The 25445-nt window shown below is 46.0% G+C and overlaps 1 protein-coding gene across 1 annotated transcript in view; it reads left to right on the plus strand.

The window, feature by feature from the left end:
* Positions 1 to 25445, plus strand: part of shank2b (SH3 and multiple ankyrin repeat domains 2b) — an 80509-nt gene that overhangs the window by 12403 nt on the left and 42661 nt on the right. Inside the window, exons 8-13 of the mRNA XM_027017187.2 lie at positions 265 to 381; positions 3356 to 3433; positions 7280 to 7346; positions 16204 to 16540; positions 23387 to 23544; positions 24059 to 24172. Coding sequence (XP_026872988.2) covers positions 265 to 381; positions 3356 to 3433; positions 7280 to 7346; positions 16204 to 16540; positions 23387 to 23544; positions 24059 to 24172 — 871 coding nt within the window. The remainder of the gene's footprint in view (positions 1 to 264; positions 382 to 3355; positions 3434 to 7279; positions 7347 to 16203; positions 16541 to 23386; positions 23545 to 24058; positions 24173 to 25445) is intronic.

A 25445-nucleotide genomic window follows, 5' to 3' on the forward strand; every position in this document is an offset into this window, starting at 1 on the left:
GGTTGATCAGAAGGATAAGGCGACATATATTTATTTCGGTGGGAGTGGGAGGGAGAGATATATCTTACATATATATCTGTAAGATAAAAGATATTATACCAATATTATACCAATAAGTGTTTAATGACAAATTGTGCAAATGTAAAAGTGTTAATGAGACAATTATTTGTGTGTGTGTGTGTGTGTGTGTGTGTGTGTGTGTGTGTGTGTGTGTGTGTGTGTGTGTGTGCGTGCGTGTGTGTGTGTGTGTGTGTGTGAACACAGGCTTGTCGATATGGCCATGCTAAGCACTTGGAGCATCTCCTGTTTTATGGTGCAGACATGCAAGTTCAGAATGCAACGGGGAACACTGCCCTCCACATCTGTGCACTGTACAAGGAGGTGAGCATAGCCTCAGTGGTGTCCAGCTGGAACCACTTAAACACCTCATACACAAACACCCTCTTACCCCTCATACACAAACACACTCTTACCCCTCATACACAAACACCCTCTTACCCCTCATATATAAACACCCTCTTACCCCCTCATACACAAACACCCTCTTACCCCTCATACACAAACACCCTTCATACAAACACCCTCTTACCCCCTCATACACAAACACCCTCTTACCCCTCATATATAAACACCCTCTTACCCCCTCATACACAAACACCCTCTTACCCCCTCATACACAAACACCCTCTTACCTCTCATACACAAACTCCCTCTTACCCCTCATACACAAACACCCTCTTACCCCCTAATACACAAACACCCTCTTACCCCTCATACACAAACACCCTCTTACCCCTCATACACAAACACCCTCTTACCCCTCATATATAAACACCCTCTTACCCCCTCATACACAAACACCCTCTTACCCCCTCATACACAAACACCCTCTTACCTCTCATACACAAACTCCCTCTTACCCCTCATACACAAACACCCTCTTACCCCTCATACACAAACACCCTCTTACCCCTCATACACAAACACCCTCTTACCCCTCATACACAAACACCTTCTTACCCCTCATACAAACACCCTTACCCCTCATATACAAACTCCTTCTTACCCCTCATACACAAACACCCTCTTACCCCTCATACACAAACTCCCTCTTACCCCTCATATATAAACACCCTCTTACCCCCTCATACACAAACACCCTCTTACCCCTCATATATAAACACCTTCTTACCCCCTCATACACAAACACCCTCTTACCCCTCATACACAAACACCCTTCAAACAAACACCCTCTTACCCCCTCATACACAAACACCCTCTTACCCCCTCATACACAAACTCCCTCTTACCCCTCATATATAAACACCCTCTTACCCCCTCATACACAAACACCCTCTTACCCCTCATACACAAACACCCTTCATACAAACACCCTCTTACCCCCTCATACACAAACACCCTCTTACCCCCTCATACACAAACACCCTCTTACCCCTCATAAACAAACACCCTCTTACCCCTCATACACAAACACCCTCTTACCCCCTCATACACAAACACCCTCTTACCCCTCATACACAAACACCCTCTTACCCCTCATACACAAACACCCTCTTACCCCTCATACACAAACACCCTCTTACCCCCTGGCAGTTGGCATTAGCTTTAGCACTGGCAGTTAGCATTAGCTTTAGCACTGGCAGTTGGCATTAGCTTTAGCACTGGCAGTTAGCATTAGCTTTAGCACTGGCAGTTGGCATTAGCTTTAGCACTGGCAGTTAGCATTAGCTTTAGCACTGGCAGTTGGCATTAGCTTTAGCACTGGCAGTTAGCATTAGCTTTAGCACTGGCAGTGTTTGGGAAGTGACAGCAGCTCGTTAACACTCATAGCTTAAACGCAGCCGGGCGGAAAGGTGGAGAGGTGGAGAGTCCTGTGTGTGGCCGCCAGATGGGAACCCCATGGTCACAGTGTGTCCACACGGCCCTGCACCCCCCTGCCACCTACACTGGTGCCATTCTCTGTTCCAGTTACTCCCAATGCCACACTGCTGTTTTCTGGCCGTGATTGAAAAGGCACTTTCCCGATGCGTAAACACGGGCAGACATGTTGATGTTTTCTCTTGTTGCTGGTGGGGGCATTCTTCCTCTGAGGTGCCTGACTCCAGACGTGCTGCAGACATCACTGCCCCACCACAACGGATATCTCCTAGTTAACCTCATTGCCCAATGGCGTGTTTACTCTACCAAATGCAGAGTTTTGATTGGCTCACCTGGTCGCTTTTTGGATCCACTAATGGCCTCCCCACATGTGTGCTACAATGTCCCTGGTTAATCAGACCCAGCTGTGGCGGACCAGACCGGGATAATTGCAAATGGTGCTTTGTTTACGATGAAGGCATAGCACTGCTCCGTCACCATGTCAACAAGGAAGGACCAGGAAAGGTGCCAAACACAGTGATGATATTTTCATGTGCAGGGGAGCGGCAGCCATATCTGCACACACAATTATTCTTCATATAAGAGCCTCCGACAGCAGTGAAACTAGTATTAGCAGGAAGGTGGGAGGAAAGTGTGATGGAGGTGTGTGTGTGTAAGTGTGTGTGTGTGTGTGTGTGTGTGTGTGTGTGTGTGTGTGCGTTCCGTGGGTGGGTTGCTGAATCTAGCTGGCTAGAGTGGGCTGGAGTGCTACAAAGCCATATCTCTCTCTCTCTCTCTCTCTCTCTCTCTCTCTCTCTCTCCCTCTCCCTCTCCCTCTCTCTCTCGCTCTCCCTCTCTCTCTCTCTCTCTCTCTCTCGCTCTCGCTCTCTTATTTCTCTGACTTCTCTCTCTCCATCTCCCTATTCGCTCTTTCTCTCTCTCGCTCACCCTTTCTCTCTGACTTCTCTCTCTCTCTCTCTTTATGACTTCTCTCTCTCTCTCTCTCTCTCCTCTCTCTCTCTCTCTCTCTCTCTCTCCCTCCTCACCAACACACACAGACTGCACAAACACATACCCACACACACCTATCTGTGCAGAAACCCCCCTCTCTTCTCTGTGATTTTGATTTTGGGTGTTGACTTCGTTAAAGCTTCACACTTGTGTTGGAGGCCAGAAAAGCCAAGTCTGTCACTCTGACTGCAGGCTATTTAAACAGGGTGAGATATATATGTCCTCTCAGCCCCATGCTTCTGATAGGCTGCGCAGTTTGGGGTTTTTAACTGGTATTTTAAGAGATCTCTGGGCTGCATTATAGATTACAAAGTATTATATCCCATATGCGTCAGTCCGTTTTGGTTTTTTTTTGTCAACGTTTGTTTTAAAATAGATTCGAATTGAATAGAATAGTATAGAATTAAGTGGGCGAGTGAGTTGATCTCTTCGATCCAGGATAATTTTTTTTCAATCTCTCCTGAAGGAAACCTGTGCCCGGGTTTTGCTGGAGCAGGGAGTCAACAGGGACATAAAGAACCACCGAGGACAAACTCCCTTTCAGGTATGTTTGGCATAACGCACGCACACGCACGCACACACACACACACACACACACACACACACACACACACACACACACACACACTCATGCCTTTTCATGTCTTGTTTTACTGTTTCAGATGTTAACTCCTTTTTTATTGACACACATGAGAGTGAGAGTTTCTAATGCAATTTGGGTTCATTCATTGGTAAACTTGGGGCTCTGAGTGAGTTAGATTTGAAACAAACAACACAGCGGATGTTATGTAAGAAAAGTGTGCTGGGGAGGTTGAGAGGGAGAGACTGTGTGTGCATTCACCATCTCAATAAAACCAAGAATATTAGTTGAGAAATTCAGTTACTTAAGAAACAGAACCTAAACCCAGTTCATTATATTTTTTTAAATTAGTTTTTAGTTTGATCTTTATCCCCTTTTAACTCTAAACCACTCATGCTTCCACTCATCGTTTTACAGTCTGGATTTAGGTGCTGGTAATGCTTCTAAACTTAGTGGACTCAGACAGGGTACATTAAGTGTTCTTATTGTCGAGCTTCACTTCCAGATCAGGACTGTCATGGCTGAACTGTGGTATGGTGCATGTGTCTGATCAGGTTCTGCTTCTCACTGACTGATTATTCTCACCACCTTTAAGAGTCTGTCTTTTGAAACATTTTTCCCTGTAGCTTGTTCTCTGCTAACAATTAGAGCATTACATTTATCTGACTTACAATTATAACTGAGCACAACTTGAGCAATCGAGGGTTAAGGGTCTTGCTCAGCGGCCCAACAGTGGCAACTTGGCATTGGTGGGACTTGAACCCAAAACCTTCCGAGTCAAGTACCTTAACCACCAAACTACCCCTGCCCATTGCATTATTCTTAAACAATCATTAAGGTTAGAAAAATTAGAGCGTAAAATTGAAGCTGAATAATTGGTTCAAAATTAATTTACTTTCTTCCAAAATATTTTTGGAAAGTCACAGATCTTTAGGTAATATTTGGTCATTCCACTCTCTTGAGACACACCCCTGGTCTTGTCATTGAGACACACCCCTGGTGTAGTCACAGAGACACACCCCTGGTCCTGTCATTGAGACACACCCCTGGTCTGGTCACTGAAACACACACCTGCTCTAGTCGCTGAGACGCACACCTGTTCTAGCCGCTGAGACGCAGCCCCATAAAGTAATAGAGCACCTAAAATATGTCTAACTGTGCTTTGCTAAAGTGTGAGTAGACGGACACCAGCATGGTGTCACCTGCAAGTGTCAATATTGCTTAGTTTCAAATGGCTTTTTAAATGAACTTGAAACTCTTTCTTTTGGTATTATGTCGATAGTTTAGTTTTTTAGAGTACTCAATAGTGTTCAAATTCTATGAGCGTAGTATCAGCATGAGAGTATCTAAGCCTGTTTCCTACTGAAGGAATCTATACTCATTTGTAATGTGTTTGTTGGAAAAATAGACTTAAGTCTTATTCCAGAACACCAAACCTGATCAAACAAATGACTGGTTCAGAATTTGAAATGGTAAAACTCACATGTGTGCGGGGACTATTCTACACGCTGCATTTATAACGTTTTTATGCTCAGCTGATAGTGGTCATTTTTAAAAAGTCGTATTTAGAGTGTGATTCATTAGTTTTGCTTTTTTATGGTCCCGTTTATTTCTGGTGAATTGGCGCATGCTATATCACCCAGTCGTTAAAGTTTTCTTCAGTTTAGGTTTGTAGTAGTTTTTTTATTCACTAGCTACACTCTCTGTGCTGTGTGTGAGATAAGTCAGAGCTGGAACCCACCCCTTACCCACAATGCCCAGTCACTTCTTCTCTTAAGCATCACCTTTACGTGGAAAGTCCTTTTCCCGTTAACAATACTGAAACACAGACCCACGGTACGGCACTAAAATCACCCAGCTGGCACATGTTGAGTGAATGAGAAGTGGTTGCCAGATACATGCCCTGATTTTTGATTGCTTGCCATAAAAGTAAGAGCACTCATAGCTTCTCAGCCTAAAAAAGGCACTGGGTGAACTATGTTTCTAAAATATAACGCAACACACCGTTTGGTCTTTTGAATGTCTCTTCCGACAGAACGTTTCTGATCAAAAACACTGCAATAGATGCTAAATGACAACGGCTAGCTAACCCCATTCAAATATTTTGATAGCCCCCAGGATGCGGTTTGAAGATATTTCTTTATCTAGAGTTAATAGCTTTATCTGTGGAAATCTTTATTGAGTCAGATGGTTTGTTGCAATATAACAAGGACCTCAGAAATGTGGTGTTCGTTTAGAATGAACAGTTATAATTCCTCAGATTAAAGTATTCAGCACAATGTTTTGAGGGAGAAAAAAAGTGTCTTATTCAAGTCAGTGTAAAAATCATGTGTATGACCATCAAATATATCAAAATATATGAATTATCCTAACTTGAAGATAAGGTTAACCTAACAACCACTTGGATTATCTGGTAGTGAATCGATACTCAACTAGATGTTCAAAGTTATGCTCAAACGTGTGTTGTATATTCTGATACATTGGGTCTAGTCCCTTTAGTTTATATTATTTAGTTTGTGACTATGCCAAACAAAACGAGCAAAATGCTCTTTCTCTGCTTGATTCTGTTCGGAGGTTTTGGAGCCCGGCCAGTGTCTCGTGCACCTGCGCCAGGTAGTCACAGGAGTGCGGTATTCTCCATCAGCCAGGCACCGTGTGCGGGGCACTGTGAGGGAGTAAGCATATGATCTGGCTTCAGGAGCCTGCATCTTCAGTGAAGGACCCCCATGCTGCCTCCCGTGATGCAGGGCTTCCTGAACATCGTCCATGCGTTAACCCATCAAAAGCAAAACACATGTTTTGGGATCGTTTAGATATGTGTTCCTTGGAATGACATGCCAAACGTTTTGACATACTCAGTCTTGATTAAGTCATGTGACTGCTCTTAGCCTATCGGGTGTGAATACCCCCCCCCATTCCAGACCCATCTGTAGGAGTCAGAGAGTTTATGTAATGTCCCCAGCAGCTTCACAGCTATTATATTGTTTAATTCGCGACATTGTTCACCATGCGCTGCTGGTATTATATTTCCAGCCTCAGAAGTGGTTTGTCTGCTGCGCATCTGAAGATGCCACTACATTCCAGACCACTCGACTCACACAGAAACCCTCCACCCCAATTTACCGCGAGGCTTTCTCTTAGCACAACTGTCTGCACGCCATGACCCCTGCCTTTCCAGTGTCCAAACCAGGAAATGATGTAAAAATAAACAAATCATTAACTTTTTATCCTTCTGATTACGGACCTGTAGTCAGTGTAAATTACATATCTTTCCAAGGCTCGGATAGCATGTCTTAGAACAGTCAAAAAGCAACTACATGCTACTTGGTGCTAAAAGCAGAACTGGTTCTTAAATTAGAGTGCTTGTTGTTGAGGGCGTGAGTGAACGAACGTGAGCGTGAGAGAGAGAAACGGAATGAGAGCTCTCTGGAGCAACAAACTGCATGTCATGTACAGCTCAATCCCCTTCGTTGTCCACGCTGATGCACTGCAGATGAACCCAGGTGGTGTTGCATAAGACCGGTCACCGTGTCGCTACTGCCCTCAGCCTGTGTGCTTGTCCACTTGGTCTTTCATGGCATTCAACACCCACTCAGGTTTTTTTTGTATGTGTGTGTGACACATGATTTCCAGTAGCACTGGTGAGATGTTATACTGGTCTCACCTGTGCTATTGGAAGTCATGTGACATTTAATTCGTGCTGAAGTTTGTGAGTTAAATTTGGAATGTGAACCAAAAGAGACCCCTCTCGTATGTCTGCTGATAGAATGGACACTTGGACCCTCATCTCCTCTCTCCTCTTCTCCAAAGGTGGCCATAATTGCAGGAAACTTTGAGCTGGCAGAGTTCATAAAGAACTACAAAGCCACCGATCTCGGTAAGTTGACGCAGCTTCGTTAACACTCTTGTTAACGAACCCTCTCGTTGCACACGTTACCTCTGCTTGTCATCTCCCTGTGGTCTGCAAACACAGTGGCACATAAACCAGGGTCTGCAAATGCTACAGCACATAACAGCCCCCCTAGGGGTATGCAAACGCACATAACAGTCACATAACAGTCTCCACCTTCTCAATGTACGATTACAACAGAAAGCACCTTATATTTTGAGCAGTGATTTCTCAGTCACTCTGGGCGGCTCATTGCAAATCTAAACTTTGATATGGCCAAGAGCTTAAACGCTGTGATGTTGTGAATTAGTCTTTATTCGTGCTCCTTGGTGCAGCGTAGCTGTTTTTATTAAATACCAAAAATCTGATCCTGGTTTCAATCAGTGTGGGGCAGTGGTAGCTCAGTGGTTAAGTTGCTTGTAATCAGATGGTTGCCGGTTCAAGTCCTACCACTGTTGGGCCCCTGAGCAAGACCATTGAGCAAGTTATACTCAGCCATAATTGTAAGTTGCTTTGGATAAAAGCATCATATAAAGTGACATTTAGGGTAATTTGAGCAGGATCCTTGGATCCAGATTATCATCTGTTTTGCAGTGTGTGTATGTATCACAGATAAAAAGCATGGTTATACATAATTAGTAGAATGTTTAGCTTTAACGAGATGATGAATGATTGTCCTTGGCCGATTCGTTCCACTCCCCTAACCCATCACACGTAGCAGATGTCAGTATGTTTCCCTGACAGTCTGGGAGCGTTGCGCTGGAAAACTGCCCCAGACAGAAGTTCCTCTTTCATGTATCGGGATGCGTAATCAGCGCTCTCATTAATTCACCAGGAAACACAACTGATTGAATTAGCCATGATTAGATCCTCTAGAATGGGAAACTTCAAATTTCTGAACCAGGATACACAGCTCATGAAAGGCTTCTCACACAAGTGCATGTGCAGTGTGCTGATGGTCTCATATGCCTCTCTCATGGTTTCCTCTTTCCTGTCAGGGAGCTGTTCCTTGGCACCGTGGCTCTGACCCGGATCTCTGAAAAGCTGCTTTCTGACAGCCTCTGTTGTAAAGTGCCAAATCAAACCCATGGCTTGGTTTATATTCTAGTGGTGTGTGATAAAAGAGAACGTCTAGTGTGAATGTTGGACCATAGATGCACAAAAGCTTTCTCTGACGTCGCCGTTAATGTAACTGCCCTCAGTAACATCGCATGATTGGTATGTTCTGAACATCCAGCTCTGTAGGCATTTTTGCCCTAAAGGGGGTGTGTCTCATTCATAGGGGTGTGGCTAATATATAAGGTGTGTGGCTAATAAATGGGGGGTGTTATTAATACGTAGGTGGTGTAGTTAATATGACGCCTCAGCTGAGCTTGAATGCCCAGCTAGAGAGCACAGCACTCAGTGGATCTGACCTACATAGGACACAAGATACAGACTGTTCAGGAAGCAGGCACACACACACACACACACACACACACACACACACACAAAATATGAACAGTATTCCTAATATTTAATAACTCTTATTTAGGGCAAAATTGCTGCTGTGGTCCTATACTGGAGACAATTTGGGATCAGAATATATTAGAAAAGTGTCACATTCTCTCATGTGTCCTGGATTTTCTATATATCACTTTCTCAACGTACAAAACATAATCTTCTGAAATTGGCCGGCACAGCCTGACGGGGTGTAACTGCTGGCGTAATTTCGTTTGTGCTGTACTTGTTTGGTTACCTTTGCAGAAAAAAAAGTGTTTATTTCGTTTAATGTGGTGTGCTGGCTTGTTCGCTAGGCTAGCTGAGAACAGCCTTGAATTTGCTGTGTTCAGTTAATACAAAGACAATGTAGCCTGGGGTGTTGTGATAGAAAAACTCTCACGGACTGGAACTTGGGTTTATTCTGATATAGCTTTTTTGCGGCACATTTCTGCGAAGTCTCTGATGCTTTTTTTCCATTTCAGTTAAATAACTCACTGATTCACCCTCAATTACTAGAGTTCATTGTCTGAGATTTTTAATATTATAATCTTTTACCGCTTATATTTTTGGTAGTTTGGACGGCGAAAGGCTGCGTTTTGCTTGGCATTACTTTATATATGACTTTATGACTTTGTAAATAGCAACGCCGGACGCGTGGTTCGTTCTGGGTCCGCACCGTGCCTGCTGAGGGTGTTGTGTGATGAAGGCCAGGCCTTACTCCTCTTCTGCCTCCCCTCCCAGCTGCCAGCCCTGCCCTGCACCTCGCGCCTGCTAACACCAGACGCGGCGCGCGTCAGGAGGATCGTCGGCACGCGCGCAGGTGTCAGCTCCTGTGGCGAAAGTGTTTCAAACTTCTTCTTTTTTTTTCTTTCCTGGTGACAGATTTATTTATTTTTTTACAGGAAAAGAAGCCTTTTCGTGTCCCTTTGATGATTTCTGGATTAATTGTTCAGATATGTGGAATATCGGAACTTTGAGGGCTGTAAAATAAACGATTATTATGTGTTCGATCCATAGCCGTGATTCAGTTATGGGTAACGAGGGGGCGAGTAATCGCCTTCAGCAACACTTCGATTAGCTTTTCCACAGAGGGCCGGGACGGTTTATTCGGTTTATAACCTCACACTGGCTGTTTTTAAGGTCGGTCTTGATTTGGCGCAGTTCTTTTACCGTAGCGTTTCTTATATGCTTGCATGGACTATGTAAATGAGAGTCCCACTTAATGGGGCACTTTGGTTGCCATAGTTCCCAGATCCACGCGCTAATTGGTTTAAGGGATGTGCAGGGTAAACTGGGGCACACATGTGGCACTTCGGAAACCATGGTGATATTTCAGGTTTTCAGGCTTGACTTCGTTTATGGGATGTAGAATGACATCAGTTATCAGTAAACAGTTTGTGTCCAGGTGTTCAAACCATCAGGCAAACAAGAGAAGATTAACACACACACACACCACACACACACACACACACACACAATTCCCCCAAGAACTCATTTTATTTTCTTCTGTAATAACTGGGACTTTTCACAACTGTATCGGATTAAGGGAGGAAAAAACTCAGCCAGCTCATTTTTGACTTTCAGCATTAATGAATATAAAAAGCCCCTGAAAGGGGGTTGAACTGGATTAATCTAGACATGCAAAGTTGAGGCCTCCTTCCCTCTTTGGGTTCAGTAATGCGGTTTAACCACCTTATTTGGCTGCTTCTTGAGGATTTAATGACTGTGGGTTTGGCGTGAGCAGTGTAGACACTACGTCTGCCCTCCCAAGGCCCCCTGGAGATGTGCTGTTGAGATGAAGAGCGCTTAATTGGTCGAAATCACAAGTTTGGGAGAGAATATGCCAACACGTGGAGGTGCTCTCAGCAGAGACTGATGGATCCAGTTCAGGTCCAGGTTCAACTCCTCCCCTGGATTTGGTTCCAGCCACCTGGCAGTGCTAATGAGCTCGATCCAGCAGGAAGAAAGAGTTAGTGAAATATACTGGGCATACCAAATCATTACAGCACCTTTTTTTCTCCCAGTCGAACTTATGCAACTCTTGTTTATGAAGAAAGATTAATCAGAAAATGAAAACATGGATGGCATGTGAGCACTTCACTGGTCCTGCTTGCTTATGGTACACACAGAGGCGGAGAGAGAATAAGGGAGAGAGACAGAGATCGAACGAGAGAAATGGGTATAGGGAGAGAGTGAGGAGAGAGAGAGAGAGAGAGAGAGAGAAGATGAGTGTCCACAGGGAGTCCCTCCACTCTGTGTCTTGTTGGGTTATTTTAAAAGTGTGGCTGGTTTTATTTGGAGGTTTGGTCATATTGTCACTGCTCCCACAAAGCCCAGTTGGAGCTCTTTAGAGGAACTGTTTGGAACAGCTGTGCTCATTACGGACACACTTCACCTGTGGGAAACAAGCGTGTATTGCGATGGCATGCCATCGAACCGTTATACATTTAAAAAAGAGAAAAAAAGATTAAAATGTCACCGTCCCTAGCAGAACAAAAGAAAATTTCAAGCGGTGAAATTAAAGTGGCATCTCAGTAGTTTCACAGGCGTCTTTCTAATCTTTTTAACGTGACATCTCAGCGGGTTCTCAGGGGATCGTCATATCTACAGGAGGTTGTGCTGTGGTGTAAAATGTAGACAGAGGTACTGATGCTGTTCTCTCACATGATTGTAATGTAAAGGTATGTGGCAGCGTGCTTGGAGCCCACGTTGCCGTGCGGAGCACACGTGGGGTGCCATATCTGTGTGTAGCAGGTGCACGGCTAGCCCTCTCTTCTTGTTTGTAAGTCTTGTGACAGCATTAGCTGACGTGGACTACCCAGCAAACAGAAATAAGCTCCCCACGTGACATCACAGCCCGACATAGATTTCAACACGGAAGACGTTCTTCCTCCTCGAGCATCATCTCCTCCTCTCCTGCAATGAGAGATGGTGTGTGAGAGAGAAAGAGAGGGAGAGAGGGAAGGAGGGAGGGAGAGAGAGAGGGAAAGAGAGAGAGAAAGAGAGGGAGACTGTGAATTGCTCCTGTGAAAAGACAGCCCACATACATGGAGAATTCACAACCAGGCAACTTGCACTGACTAATTTAGACATCCATCTATGGGTTGCCTAGCAACCCTTGGGAGGTTTGTTTCGTGTACAGCTGTTTGAGCGAGGAGAGAGGGTTAAAATCTCCCTGAGACCTTTTCCATTCCTGCAGGCTCTCATTTGCCTGATTTGCATTGTTCTAGGGTGGTTGCATCAGATCCCAGTGACTCTGAACGGGTTTGTGTGAACCAGTGACGAGACAAACTTCACTCTCTGGCTGTCGTTTGCCTACAGCTCTTGTTTTGTGTTCTGCTGTAGGAGAAGAACTGAGTTGTGCATCATTGTTTTAGCTGGAGCTCCTGAGTAGTGTGTGCGCAGGAGTTAGTATAAGGACAAAGCTTAGGGACCAACTAACTCCAGAGTGCACTTCTGAAGGTACAGAGAGAGAGAGAGAGAGAGAGAGAGAGAGAGAGAGAGAGAGGGAGAGTGCGAGAGAGTGGGTGAGGGAGAGAGAGAGAGAGAGAGAGAGAGAGGGAGAGAGAGAGAGAGGGAGAGAGAGAGAGAGAGAGAGGGAGAGAGGGGTCGTGGGGGAGGGTGCTGGGAGTAACTGTGTGATGCCTGCATGAGCTCCTTCCTCCCGAGTTCCGGGGAAAGAATGTTGCGAGGAGGGCTGCGTGCGCACGCCTCCCCTGCGCCTCCTCCGCCCTCCGTCCCGCGCTCTCTTCTCTGGAACCTCCTGCCTGGAGCTCCTGCTCCCCTCCACCGACCACCTCTCACAGGAGGCTGCCGCCTGCCGTAGGACCGCAGGACAGAGCAATGAAGTCCTTATTCAGCGCGCTTAAGAAGGAAGGTGAGAGGTCACCGCCGATGGCCGCCGGCCCCTCCCCCGGGTGGGGTCCGACGCTCGGGGCCGCGTGGGGGTCCCTACCCTGCCTGCTTACGGGGACTTTGGGCTCTTTTTCTTTTTTTAGACATTGGATGCGTCTCTGTTTGAGAGGTGCTTTTTCTCGAGGGTGCTTTTTGCACTGATGGGCTTTTAACTTTTTTGCCCATGTTTTCGTGTTTATCCCGTGCTGTTATTATGGAATTTAAACTGATCCTCCAGAGGCTGACGGCGACCGGGTAGGCAGCTGAGATCTGATGAGAAGTGTCACTTACAGAGTGACCTTGTTGTCTGGCTTTCAGATGGGTAGGCAGAATGAGCTCCATCAAGAGGGATATTAATTTCATAATATGCTTTTATGACTTTCTCTCTGTGATTTAATGGATCATTAAATTTGATGCTTTGTTGGATAATTTAAGATTAAAACACAATATAAAGTGTAAAGTATGTCTATAGCATGCATGTGTATCTTGAGTGTATACATTTGTGTGTGTGTGTGTGTGTGTGTGCATCCAACTGTGTGCTAGTTTCTTATAGGTGATAACCATTCTCACCCTTGCAACTCTGTGTGTGTACAGTGGTGTGTGTCTGTGTAGATGGTGTGTGTGAATTTCAGGCTGTGTAGAAGGGGGCACTCGAGGGTCCTGATATACATCTCACCCTGCTGATCAGTGACACGACCCCCTTGGTTTAGTGTCAGCATCCGCACAGGTCTGCTGAAGTTAGAGGCTGTTACACACATCAGCTGGAGGTTTGGGTGGAGGTTTGGGTCCCTCCCACATACACATATATCTGATGTCACTGCTCACAGCCTGTGTATTCTAAAAACGAGGTTATGCCTCCTGTGGTTCTAGCCCGTCATTAGGAACGTCGTTATGACGACGCCCACCCAGAGGTCATTGCATCAGCCTGTCAATGGCTGCATTGCCCAAGCCACATACACACTCACACACACATGACGCGCATGTGTGATGTCATTGTTCATATCCAGCGTTATGGAGTTGGTTCCAGCTAGTATTTATAGGCTTGTTCCTCTGTGGCCCAGTGTTCTGCTGGAGATGTGCCCCTGTCCTGGAGTAGCTCGGGCATGGACGCAGGGCTGATCATACCCCCAGTCCTAGCTGTGACCTGTGGGTCAGTCCTAGCTGTGACCTGTGGGTCAGTCCTAGCTGGGACCTGTGAGTCAGTCCTAGCTGTGACCTGTGGGTCAGTCCTAGCTGTGACCTGTGAGTCAGTCCTAGCTGTGACCTGTGAGTCAGTCCTAGCTGAGACTTGTAAGTCAGTCCTAGCTGAGACTTGTAAGTCAGTCCTAGCTGTGACCTGTGAGTCAGTCCTAGCTGTGACCTGTGAGTCAGTCCTAGCTGTGACCTGTGAGTCAGTCCTAGCTGTGACCTGTGAGTCAGTCCTATCTGAGACCTGTGAGTCAGTCCTAGCTGTGACCTGTGAGTCAGTCCTAGCCGAGACTTGTAAGTCAGTCCTAGCCGAGACTTGTAAGTCAGTCCTAGCCGAGACTTGTAAGTCAGTCCTAGCCGTGACCTGTGAGTCAGTCCTAGCTGTGACCTGTGAGTCAGTCCTAGCTGTGACCTGTGAGTCAGTCCTAGCTGTGACCTGTGAGTCAGTCCTAGCTGTGACCTGTGAGTCAGTCCTTGCTGAGACTTGTAAGTCAGTCCTAGCTGAGACTTGTAGGTCAGTCCTAGCTGTGACCTGTGGGTCAGTCCTAGCTGAGACTTGTAGGTCAGTCCTAGCTGTGACCTGTGGGTCAGTCCTAGCTGTGAACTGTGGGTCAGTCCTAGCTGGGACCTGTGGGTCAGTCCTGCACTGAGCCAGAATAGCAGATGTTCTCACGATCATGAAGAGTTTGGTCACATTTTGTGAACTGAGGAGTTTGTTCAGACTTAGTGTGGACTTAGTGGACTGGACTCCTGTGAGAGGACATATGAAGTGGTGGACTCCTGCAAGACAGCGTGCAGTGTACTGGAATTCTGTAAAAGGGCGTGCATAGTACAAGAATTCTGTAAGAGAGTGTGCAGTGTACTAGACTTCCATAAGAGAATGTGCAGTGTCCTGGATTTCCAAAAGTGAGTGTGCAGTGTACTGAACTTCCATAAGAGAGTGTGCAGTGTACTGTAATTCCATAAGAGAGTGTGCAGTGTACTGAACTTCCGTAAGAGAGTGTGCAGTGTACTGTAATTCCATAAGAGAGTGTGCAGTGTACTGTAATTCCATAAGAGAGTGTGCAGTGTACTGTAATTCCATAAGAGAGTGTGCAGTGTACTGAACTTCCATAAGAGAGTGTGCAGTGTACTGAACTTCCATAACAGAGTGTGCAGTGTACTGTAATTCCATGAGAGAGTGTGCAGTGTCCTGAACTTCTGCAAGAGAATGTGCAGTGTCCTGAACTTCCGTAAGAGAATGTGCAGTGTCCTGAACTTCCGTAAGAGAAGGGTGATCATGCCTTTGTGCCCCCCCACCGTATTCTGATTCCTTGTCCTCTTTTAAAAAATGGCTCCGATCCCACTGTGCCTTGTAAAGGGTGATGATTGTGGCTAGTTGGTTTGCTGCAGGTGTTTTCTGTGATTTCTGTGATTTATTCCTTTTAATTTTCTGAGCATACAGCACTTTTGTAAACAGCTTTATCTTAGAAACGTGCTACATAAATAAAACTGATTGATCCCCCGTGTCAATTGATCAAGATAAACAACACCAGACCACTGAAGACAGCTGAAGTTCTCACGGCACTTTTGGGAGGTCATGACGTCACGATGTCCTGACGTCATGACATCGTAGGCGGGTGGCACTAGGACAGACTGGGCAGAGCATGATAGGCTGATGCCACTTAGGACTCGCTGGACCCCATCTTCATGAGCTAGGGGCCGTAGAGAGAGGAGAGGCCGTCCGTCTGCGTTCACGCCCACGCTAGCAGCAGTCTGAAGCGTTTTGGATTCTGAGTTTGGTTAGTCCGATATCTCTTTTTCATTCTCTCTTGTATTGTGTAGGCCATGTTTGTGTTGGTTTGCTGGTGTTGAATTAACCTCACAGCCTGATCACAGTGGCAAGATTGGATTAGGGAATAACATGGCGAACCAATCACAGATGCCATCACGTAGACTAAGGCGTCTGTAACGCCCATAGCTAGGTAAGTGACAGGTCTTCTGACCAATCAGAAGCCTAGCCATGAAAGCTGACACCATTCCAGCCTGTCCTCACTGCGTGTGCGCTGACAGGTTTAAGACCCTCCCTTCCTCTCCCTCTCGCTTCCTTTCTTTCAGTCTCTCTGATTTCTCTTCATTGCTCCCATTGATGTAACTCCCCTTCGTGTAATTTTGCCAACACTAATAAGGGTGATACTATGAGTAATTGGAGTACAGGTATGATTAACAATAGCAAATCTCCCTCCCTCTCTCCTCCTCTCTCTCTCTCCTTCCCTCCCTCCCTCCCTCCCTCTCTCCTCAGTGCCTTTCCGGGAGGCGGCTCCGGTGTGTTCAGGCCGGGGCAGGGCCCAGCAGACTCAGGCGCAGCGTGGCCGGAGCACGCTGGCAGCTCCGCGCGTCCTCCTGCGCTCCAACAGCGACAACAACCTGAACGTCAACAAGCTGTGCGCAGAACCCTCGCCCTCGTATTCGCCTCTGCGCAGCCTGTCACCCCACAGGCACCAGCAGATGCAGAACAGCCCCAATGGGACCGTGAAGACCATGGGCCGGGGGGCCCGGCCCCCTCGCAGCCGCTCGCCCTCGCTGGGCCGGCTGGGGGAAGTCCACACCCGGAGACACGCCCCCCCTCGCCACAGCAGGTCGGTGTTCATCTACCTCTCCACATGGGAACGCAGTGTGCAGAAGGTGTTGGGTCGACTCAGATTTGTCTACACAGCAAATTTGACCACAAAGTCATCATCACAAAGCAGCTTTCCAGGCTACGGGTCCAAGATAACGGGGACAGTGGCGAGGAAAAACGTCCCTTAAGAGGAAGCACGACTCCTCCTCCTCCATACCCGCCCTTCTCTGTCCTGATCTGACCTGACTTGATTCGATATACATTGTGGACGGTTTGTTGCTCTATGGGGGATCTCGATGCTACTGTTCCTGGCATCCATTTGAAAATGGATCATTAACTGATAGTTTAAGAAACATTTGAGAATTTAGCGTAACACTAAGTGGAGACTGGCATGTGGACCATATTCCTGTGTGTCTGTTTGCTCAAATTTTGTGACACAATTTTCAGATGTGCTGAATGTTCTGTTCATGCCAGAATAGTCACAGTGACAGTGACATAAAGATATTGACTAACATGAAGAGAAGAGTAGATTAACAGCTAATATTTGTTTGAGAATGAAGGATTACGATGTGTGTGCTGTGGCGGGATTATTAGAGGAGATGAGTGTAGTAGTTTTCCAGTTCCTGTGGGTTAATCCAAGGGTTTTCCATTCCTTGGGGGTTATTGCAGTGGTTTTCCATTCCCTGGAAGTTAGTGCAGAGGTTTTCCATTCCCTGGGGGGGGGGGTTAGTGCAGTGGTTTTCCAGTTCCTGGGGATTAGTGCCATGGTTTTCCAGTTCCTGGGGTTAGTGCAGTGTTTTTTTCAGTTCCTGGGGATTAGTGCCATGGTTTTCCAGTTCCTGGGGATTAGTGCCATGGTTTTCCAGTTCCTGGGTTAGTGCAGTGGTTTTTCAATTCCTATGGGTTAGCGTAGTGGTTTTCCAGTTCCTGGGGGGTTAGTGCTGCGGTATTCCAGTTTCTGGGGGTTAGTGCAGTGGTTTTCCAGTTCCTGGGGGGTTAGTGCTGCGGTATTCCAGTTCCTGGGGGTTAGCGTAGTGGTCTTCCAGTTCCTCTGGGGTTAGTGCAGTGGTTTTCCAGTTCCTAGGGGTTAGTGCAGTAGTTCCCCTGCTCTGACACTCCTGACCGAGCTCATGAAGGGCTCAGCAGTTAGTGTTCATGCTGACTAAACCCAGTCCAGTACACGTAGCAGTCTAAGAAGAGCTGGTCTGGTGTAGTCAGTGGTCATGTCTAATGCCAGAGTGTGTGTGTGTGTAGTCAGTGGTCATGTCTAATGCCAGAGAATGTGTGTAGTCAGAATGGAAGCAACCATCAGGGACTCCAGAGATTCTCGATGATCATGTGATCATATCTTTTTAGACGCCTCATTTTTCAAATATAACAACAATTATACTGCAAAACAGTACAGATTTTACATCCATTGTTTGAGGATGCTTGGCCCCCCTCGTCTGCCATGGAAATGTTGGGAGAAGCTGGTGAAGTGGTAGCGTGTAGATGGGAATTCACAATTCAGGTATGGTCGGACCCACCAGGTTGCAGTGCACAGTAGTCGTCCCCAGTCACCAGGACGACTGTACCTTCTGCTGGGTCTCTCTGCTAGACAGAAACACTTTCTGCGTTGCAGAGATGTTGTGGGAACGTCACGTGATTCAAATTCAGATGGCTTGTGACAAGCCAGTCAGCTACTGTACAGGCACTAAGGACACAGCATGTACACCCAGGCCCTGAAATGGAGAGACAGATCTGGGTGTGTGCCTGCTGAATGGATCACTGTCAGGGGTCGGTCTGTGATTGGACACTTGATCTGTCTGTGGAGTATGTGGCTGCAGAGAAGCCCAAAGCAGCAGGGTAGAGCAGTATTATAGCATTCTCAGGGTCTGACCTCAGAGAGGTACACAGGAGAGCCGGTTATTGTGTGTGTGTGTGTGTGTGTGTGTGTGTGTGCGTACGCACATACTTAGGAGCATGTGTGATAGGAAATCTCTGTGTGTGTGTGTGTGTGTGTGTGTGTTTGAGCATGTGTGACAGCAAATGCCTGGTTAACAGCATGTTTGTGTGTGTGAGTGTGTGTGTGTGTGCGTGTGTATGTGTGTGTATGAATATGTGTATGTGGGTGTGTGAATCTTGTCACTCCACAGTGATTCTTATGCGCGAATGGCCTACTGTATGTGGGCCATGCCAATTACTCTCTGCTACTAGAAAAAAATCTGTCTAATTAGAAGTCATTTTAAAAGGGAAGAGCGAACCCCTCTGGTATTTGACCCTGTTCTGGTCTGCTACGTCTGGAGCCTGCACACTGTGCTTTGAGCTGATCCAAGTCCTGTGTCCCTAGCCCAGCCTTAAATTTCCCATTAGCAAGAATCCTCCAGAACTGTTCTCAGATCAGAAAAAAGTGTGACTTTCAGCACATTGTGCTAAGTCTGGCAAACGGCGAAATCTGTGAATATGTTTCAGCCCCCGAAGCTGCGTGTGCTTTTCGAATGGGACCCATCCCTAGTAACAGTGGTTGCTATGGCTGTGGCCATAATGTGTGTTTGTGGGTGTGTGTGCATGTGCATGTGTGCTTGCATGCATGTACGTGTGTGTGTGTGTGTGTGTGTGCATGTGTGTGAGTGTATATGTGTGTATATGCATGCATGCATGCTTGCATGCATTTATGTATGTGTGTGTTTATGTGTACGTGTGTGCACGTGTATGTGTGCGCATGTGCGTGCATGTGTGTGTAGGTGTGTTTACATGTACGTGTGTGTGTGTGTGTGAGTGAGTGTATATGTGTGTATATGCATGCATGCATGCTTGCATGCATTTGTGTATGTGTGTGTTTATGTGTACGTGTAGGTGTGTTTATATGTGTACGCGTGTGTGTGTGTGCACGTGTGTATGTGTGTAGGTGTGTTTATATGTGCGTGTGTAGGTGTGTTTATGTGTACGTGTGTGTGTGTGTGTGTGTGTATATGCATGCATGCATGCATGCTTGCATGCATTTGTGTATGTGTGTGTTTATGTGTACGTGTGTAGGTGTGTTTATATGTGTACGCGTGTGTGTGTGTGCGTGTTTATATGTGCGTGTGTAGGTGTGTTTATGTGTACGTGTGTGTGTGTGTGTGTGTGTGTTATTGCATTTCCTCTGTGGTGTATTCTCTCTCCACTAAGGCTCTTGACGGCAAGCCCCACCAGCTGTACTCTGTTCCTGGTGTTATGGGGTAATTGCAGGTTGGTTTTTAACTTTGAGCCGGAATGGCGGCATCCTCTCATGCTCATGCAGGCCTGCAGCCTTCCCATCTGCACCGCGCCGGCCCTGTGCCTGACATTTCCTCAGGCTTCTCTTTATTACGCAAGAAGTGATGTCATTTGTTCACATCATGTGAGATGATGTTGGATGGAGAGATTAATCAGACAGTAGTTCTCACATACTGAGATGCTGTGAAGGCCTCTGGAGTATTTTGCTGACCCAGTCAATATCATTGTGTTTGCCTTCACTAATGGTTTTCTGAATGGCCAAAGCATGTTGGTGGGTTTTTGGACTACTGAGCTGAAAACGTCAGGTTAATTAACTGCTTTGTTGTGGTGTGTTAAATACAGACCCAGCATTGAGGTGTCTGTAGGGTTGCATTAACTACTATCTAATTCTTAGTGGACCTGCTTATATGTATGTATGTATGTATGTATGTATGTATGTATGTATGTATATGTATATGTGTGTGTGTGTGTGTGTGTGGGTATATGAATGGTGAGTGGTGATGAGTGGATATTGGGGATGAGTGATGATTGGTGATGAGTGGTGATTGGGGATGAGTGATGATTGGTGATGAGTTGTGATTGGTGGTGAGTGGTGATTGGTGATGAGTGATTAGTGATGATTGATGATGAGTGATTAGTGATGATTGGTGATGAGTGAGGATTGGTGATTGGTGATGATTGATTGGTGATTGGTGCTGGGTGATTGGTGATGAGTGATTGGTGATGAGTGAAGATTGGTGATGAATGAGGATTGGTGATGAGTGGTTGGTGAGGATTGGTGATGAGTGATGATTGGTTGGTGATGATTGGTGATGAGTGAATGGTGATGAGTGGTGATTGGTGGTGAGTGATGATTGGTCAGGAATCAGGAACTTTGTGCCTAAATGACTTGGCATCATTGAGGAATCAATGAATTAGTATAATAATAATAATAATAATAATAATAATAAACATTTATTTTTAACGTTTAGAGCATTTTACAGACACTTATCCAGAGTGACTAACTAACTATGCTTTTCTATATAAATGTATTTATAAATGCAGCTAAATACATTTCTAGTTATAAATACTTCCTGTGAATGAAATGGTCTTGGTGGTGTGAGCTCATATAGAGCAGCACTGTGCAGGCATCTGTCTGACTCTGCCATCTCTATCTGCATGAAGCCCAGATGGGCCATGCATTGGTTGCAAGCACACCTGTGCTGAGCCATCACTGTGTAGACTGTAGATGGTTACTCACAGCTGGGTTTGGGTGCACAAGAGTGGAGTGGTCCTGTGTCCCAGTGGACTGGTTTTCGAATCAGAACTCAGAACGTTGATCTAGAACTCAACGTATGTTTGGTCATGCAATGTGAAAGTGCATGACAGTAATGTCAAGCACAGTGTTGACCTTGACCTGTGAACCTCACTGAAACACAGTGATGATTAGCCTATGAAGCCAGCTATCCCAGAAATACACACGAACTGAACGAGTTTTGTACAGATGGACCAAAATGCTGCAGAACGGGGCGTTTCCTGCTAAGGGAGGTCCCACTCATGATTAAATAGCATTTGGCTACTTGTTCCATCAGTGACTGTTGAATGTTTAAACCTTTTTTTTTTCAGTAACAATATGGCAGTGTTAAATTCTCTATGTGCTTGTTAAATTAATATTGTTATTATACCATATGTAAAGATCATATCACGTTTTAGGAGTGATTCTTGCAGAAATCGGACTACTCCAGAGCCGTTGGACAAATTCCGTTGCTTTTATTGCCTGTACGGTTCTCTGGGTACCGACCACCTCGGTACAGGCATCGAGTTCTCGCTGTCTGAGCAGAAGAGAAGGAAAGAGAAGAGACAGAAGATGGGATGAGAGAACTGACGAGGACATGACAGAAGTAGAAGAGAGGAGAGGAGAGGACCACAGAAAAAGGGATAGTGTGAGTGAGGAGAGTGATAGAGTGATAGAGTGATGGGTGATGGAGTACAAATTAACTGGAGGCCAGCAGAGAGATGAGAAAGAAAGGTGAGAGAGAGAGAGAGAGAGAGAGAGAAAACGTCCTGCCTATGATCTGTCATCAGTGACAGCAATGTCAGATTAATGTCTCCAATGTCAAACTGCGATTACAGTTCACCAGCACACGTCTGCTGGCCCCTTTCCTCCGGTGATCGTAACCCCGTATCCCTGGCAGACGTCTTTTTAAACGTGGGTCTGAACGTGTGTGGATGGAACCATGTCTCTCGCTTCATCTAACCTCTGCTGGACAATGCCTACATAACACTGCAGACAAAAAAACTGATAAACTAAAAAATATGTATTTATTCGCTTATGTTTTGAAATAACTTTTTGTAATAAGCCCTTCACATGAAAACGTGCAGCCATTTCCTGACCTTAGAACTAACAGCACATAAACGTGAATGTACATCTGATATCCTTCTCTTCTGTTCATTTGGTGGAGGTTAGAGGTTCGGCCCACGTACCGAAGCCCACGTGTGAATGCTGCAGTTGTCATAGCGTTAGCCGAGGTGCTGTCTTTGGCTTTGACATTGGGTTGTCTGCCAACACGAGACTTATTAAGTCATGTAGAGGGCAAGTGTAGGCACGTTGTCCCAGTTTCCCCTGCTCCTATAGGCTGGAGGGGTCCCTTAGCAGGGGGAGGGGCCTTTTTTTGTAAGGGGTCGGGTCAAAGCGTAGATGGAAAGGAGGTCATTTACATAATCGACCTGATTAGCGTTTATTGGTTCCATGGCTGATGTAAGGACATAGGAGTTTTAAATGTTGCAGTAAACCACTGAATGATAACTAGTCTAACTCCTATTAGACACCTACCCACACACACACACACACACACACACACAGGGACAGAGAGAGAGAGAGAGAGAGAGAGAGAGAGAGAGAGAGAGAGAGAGAGAGAGAGAGAGAGCTAAAGAGCTTCTGTAGGAAAAACAGGCTAAAATACATTCACATTATAGGTAGAATTAATGCCAAAGAGAGAGAGGACATTATGTTCAGAGTCTGTGCTCAGCCGGGTGGGCATCCCAGCACCAGTTCAGCCCAGTTTCTGTCTCACTTCATATTCAGGTCATGTCCCTTCCATTCTCATTGCCAGTCTCTCTTTGTAAATACCTTATAAAGTCTGCATTTATCGCCATAAAGAGTTTGTTTTAGTGAAGAGAGGAGCGCTCAGTTAGTGGCAATAACGTGCTATGTCCCGAGTCTCCTCGCTCAGAGGGCGATGTTTATTTTGTTGGTACTCGCGATAATTATGTGGTGCGGGTAAAAATTGATTTTCCCGAGGCCCTCTGTTGTTAGAATCGCGCTGGGGACTAAATAGACTGGAAACACGTGCTGAACGGGTTCGGTCCAGCAGGGGGCGCTCCTTTACCGCGCATGCTGCGTTATTACGTCCTCTTCAACCGTTGATCCGTTTCAGATGGTAGACAGCGTCTGTTAAAGTTACCTTTAATTATACTTTAACTTGAGTGCTCTTAAATTTGTCATTTCTACTGAACAGTCACAGTGCTGACGGTGGTAGCATAGCATATCTCTATTATTGTTGTCAATGTTGTTAGGTGTTGTAGGTTGGTTGCCATGCAGATGATGATGATGATGAAGAAGATGGCTTTTTTTCTGTTCTCTCTGTAGCCCCCGTCCGAGCCGGGATGGCTTCTCCGGCATGGACACTCCGGGCTCCAAACGCAAGCTGCATGGCATGGTGCCAGGGAAGCACTATGTGGTGGTGAAGTCCTACCAGCCAAAGGCAGAGGGCGAGATCACTCTGTACAAGAACGACAGGGTTAAAGGTGCGCTAAGCAGTCCTGCCGGCATGTAGCAGACACTCTCTGTTGAAAACATTCAGTATTTACATTTATGGCATTTAGCTATTTTGAATGAACACAGCTTGAGTAATTGAGGGTTAAGGGTCTTGCTCAGTAGCAACCTGGCAGTGGGACTTGAACTGGCAACCTTCTGATTACTAGTCAAGTAACTTAGCCACTGAGCCATCACCATCCAAAATTCTTGATTTCCCATTGTGAAAAGACTTTGAACTTTATAAAGTATGTAAAAAGCGTTTAGTCTTTTAAAACTGGGTGTGTAATGCCACTCGATCGTGGTTCTCACAGGCTGACACTGGCCTGAGCTATCAGAGTTTCAGATCTTTAGAAAAGCCGTGTGAAGGCCATTCTGTGCCGGTGCAGGGGATACCTTCAGCTAACAGAATAACCCAGACCTCACTAGGTTAAAATAACTGGAGGGGTTAAAGGTCATGTGTAAGTAGCGTATTTTAGCTGTGATTGATGGTGGTTTTTCCTGTAGTCCTCAGCGTGGGTGAAGGTGGATTCTGGGAAGGCAGTGCTCGGGGGAACATGGGGTGGTTCCCTGCAGAGTGTGTGGAGGAAATCCCCAATAAACCCAACGAAGACCGACCCTGTAAGTCAAAACTCACATATACACACAGGCACACGCACACACACACTCACACACACACTCGCACACTCACAAACATTTAAAATCTCAAATAAATCCTTTACTTAACTGAGATAATTTGAAACCATAATACGCTTCACACACACACACACACACACACACACACACACACACACACACACACACACACACACAGACACACACCTCCAGACACACCTAACACACAAGCGTAACCTTTTTGTTACGTGGGCTTTCTGAATATACTGTCAAGCAGTTATTAGTAAGCTAAGAAAACCCTTTTTCTCGCGCGGATATCACTTGAAAGATGGGCGCCCAGTGTATGGAGGAGACTGTAATGTCTCTTGACCCCTGTCCTCCTCCATCTGCTCTGTCCAGCCCAGGACGGGAGCGTCTCTTTAGCTCAGTCAGCCACAGTCTGAACACCAGCACCTCTCATACAGTAGCTTGCCTTCAGCAGAGACATCCTGCTCAGAGACGTGTGCATTACGCACATATCTCTCAGCACACCAGAGTCAAGACGGGTCGTCATCTTTGTCATCAACATCGCCATCATCATCAACATCGACATCGACATCAACATTACCAGTAGCAAAGGATAAAACTTAACAGTGCTCCCAAACTTTGTTTCACTATATCAGCGTGTAGATGTTTAGAGCTCTTTGTCTTTGTCGTGGGAAGTGTGTGTCTTTGGTTGTGTGTTTTATGATGTGTGGATCATGCAGTTGTGTGTAACTCTTACATGTGGAGTTTGTGTGTTGATATAGCATTGTGCTTGTGTGTTAGTGTAGTGTGAAGTTGGGGGGTGTTCTTGTGTGTTAGTGTGGTTTGTAGTGTGTGTGCTTATTTGTTAGTGTGGTGTAGGGTATTGCTTGGTGTGAGGTGGCGTGTTGGTATGGTGTGTTGTATGGTGTGTGGTTGTGTGTTGATAAGGTGTGTGGTTGGTTGTTCGTAAGGTGTGGTTGTGTGTTGGTAAGGTGTGTGATTGTATTTTGATGGCATTATGAGTGTGGATTTTATGTTGCGTGGAGTGTTTGTGTGTTAAACATGTATAGCATGTCTAGTCTGGGCCAAATGACAGCCACATCACTGTGGAATTGTGCCTTTCCAAGCTGACTCGTGTGCGCGCGTGTGTATGTGTGTGTTTTGAGATGAAATTTGGTACCAGTCTAGTAATTGGGCCTCTTGTCAATGCTGCTGGGTAGAAATTCATTCCCAGCCATCTTCACTCCAACCTGGAACTCCAGAAGTCCGTCTG

This window comes from Electrophorus electricus, chromosome 12 (genome assembly GCF_013358815.1).
Source record: "Electrophorus electricus isolate fEleEle1 chromosome 12, fEleEle1.pri, whole genome shotgun sequence".
Taxonomy (NCBI): domain Eukaryota; kingdom Metazoa; phylum Chordata; class Actinopteri; order Gymnotiformes; family Gymnotidae; genus Electrophorus; species Electrophorus electricus.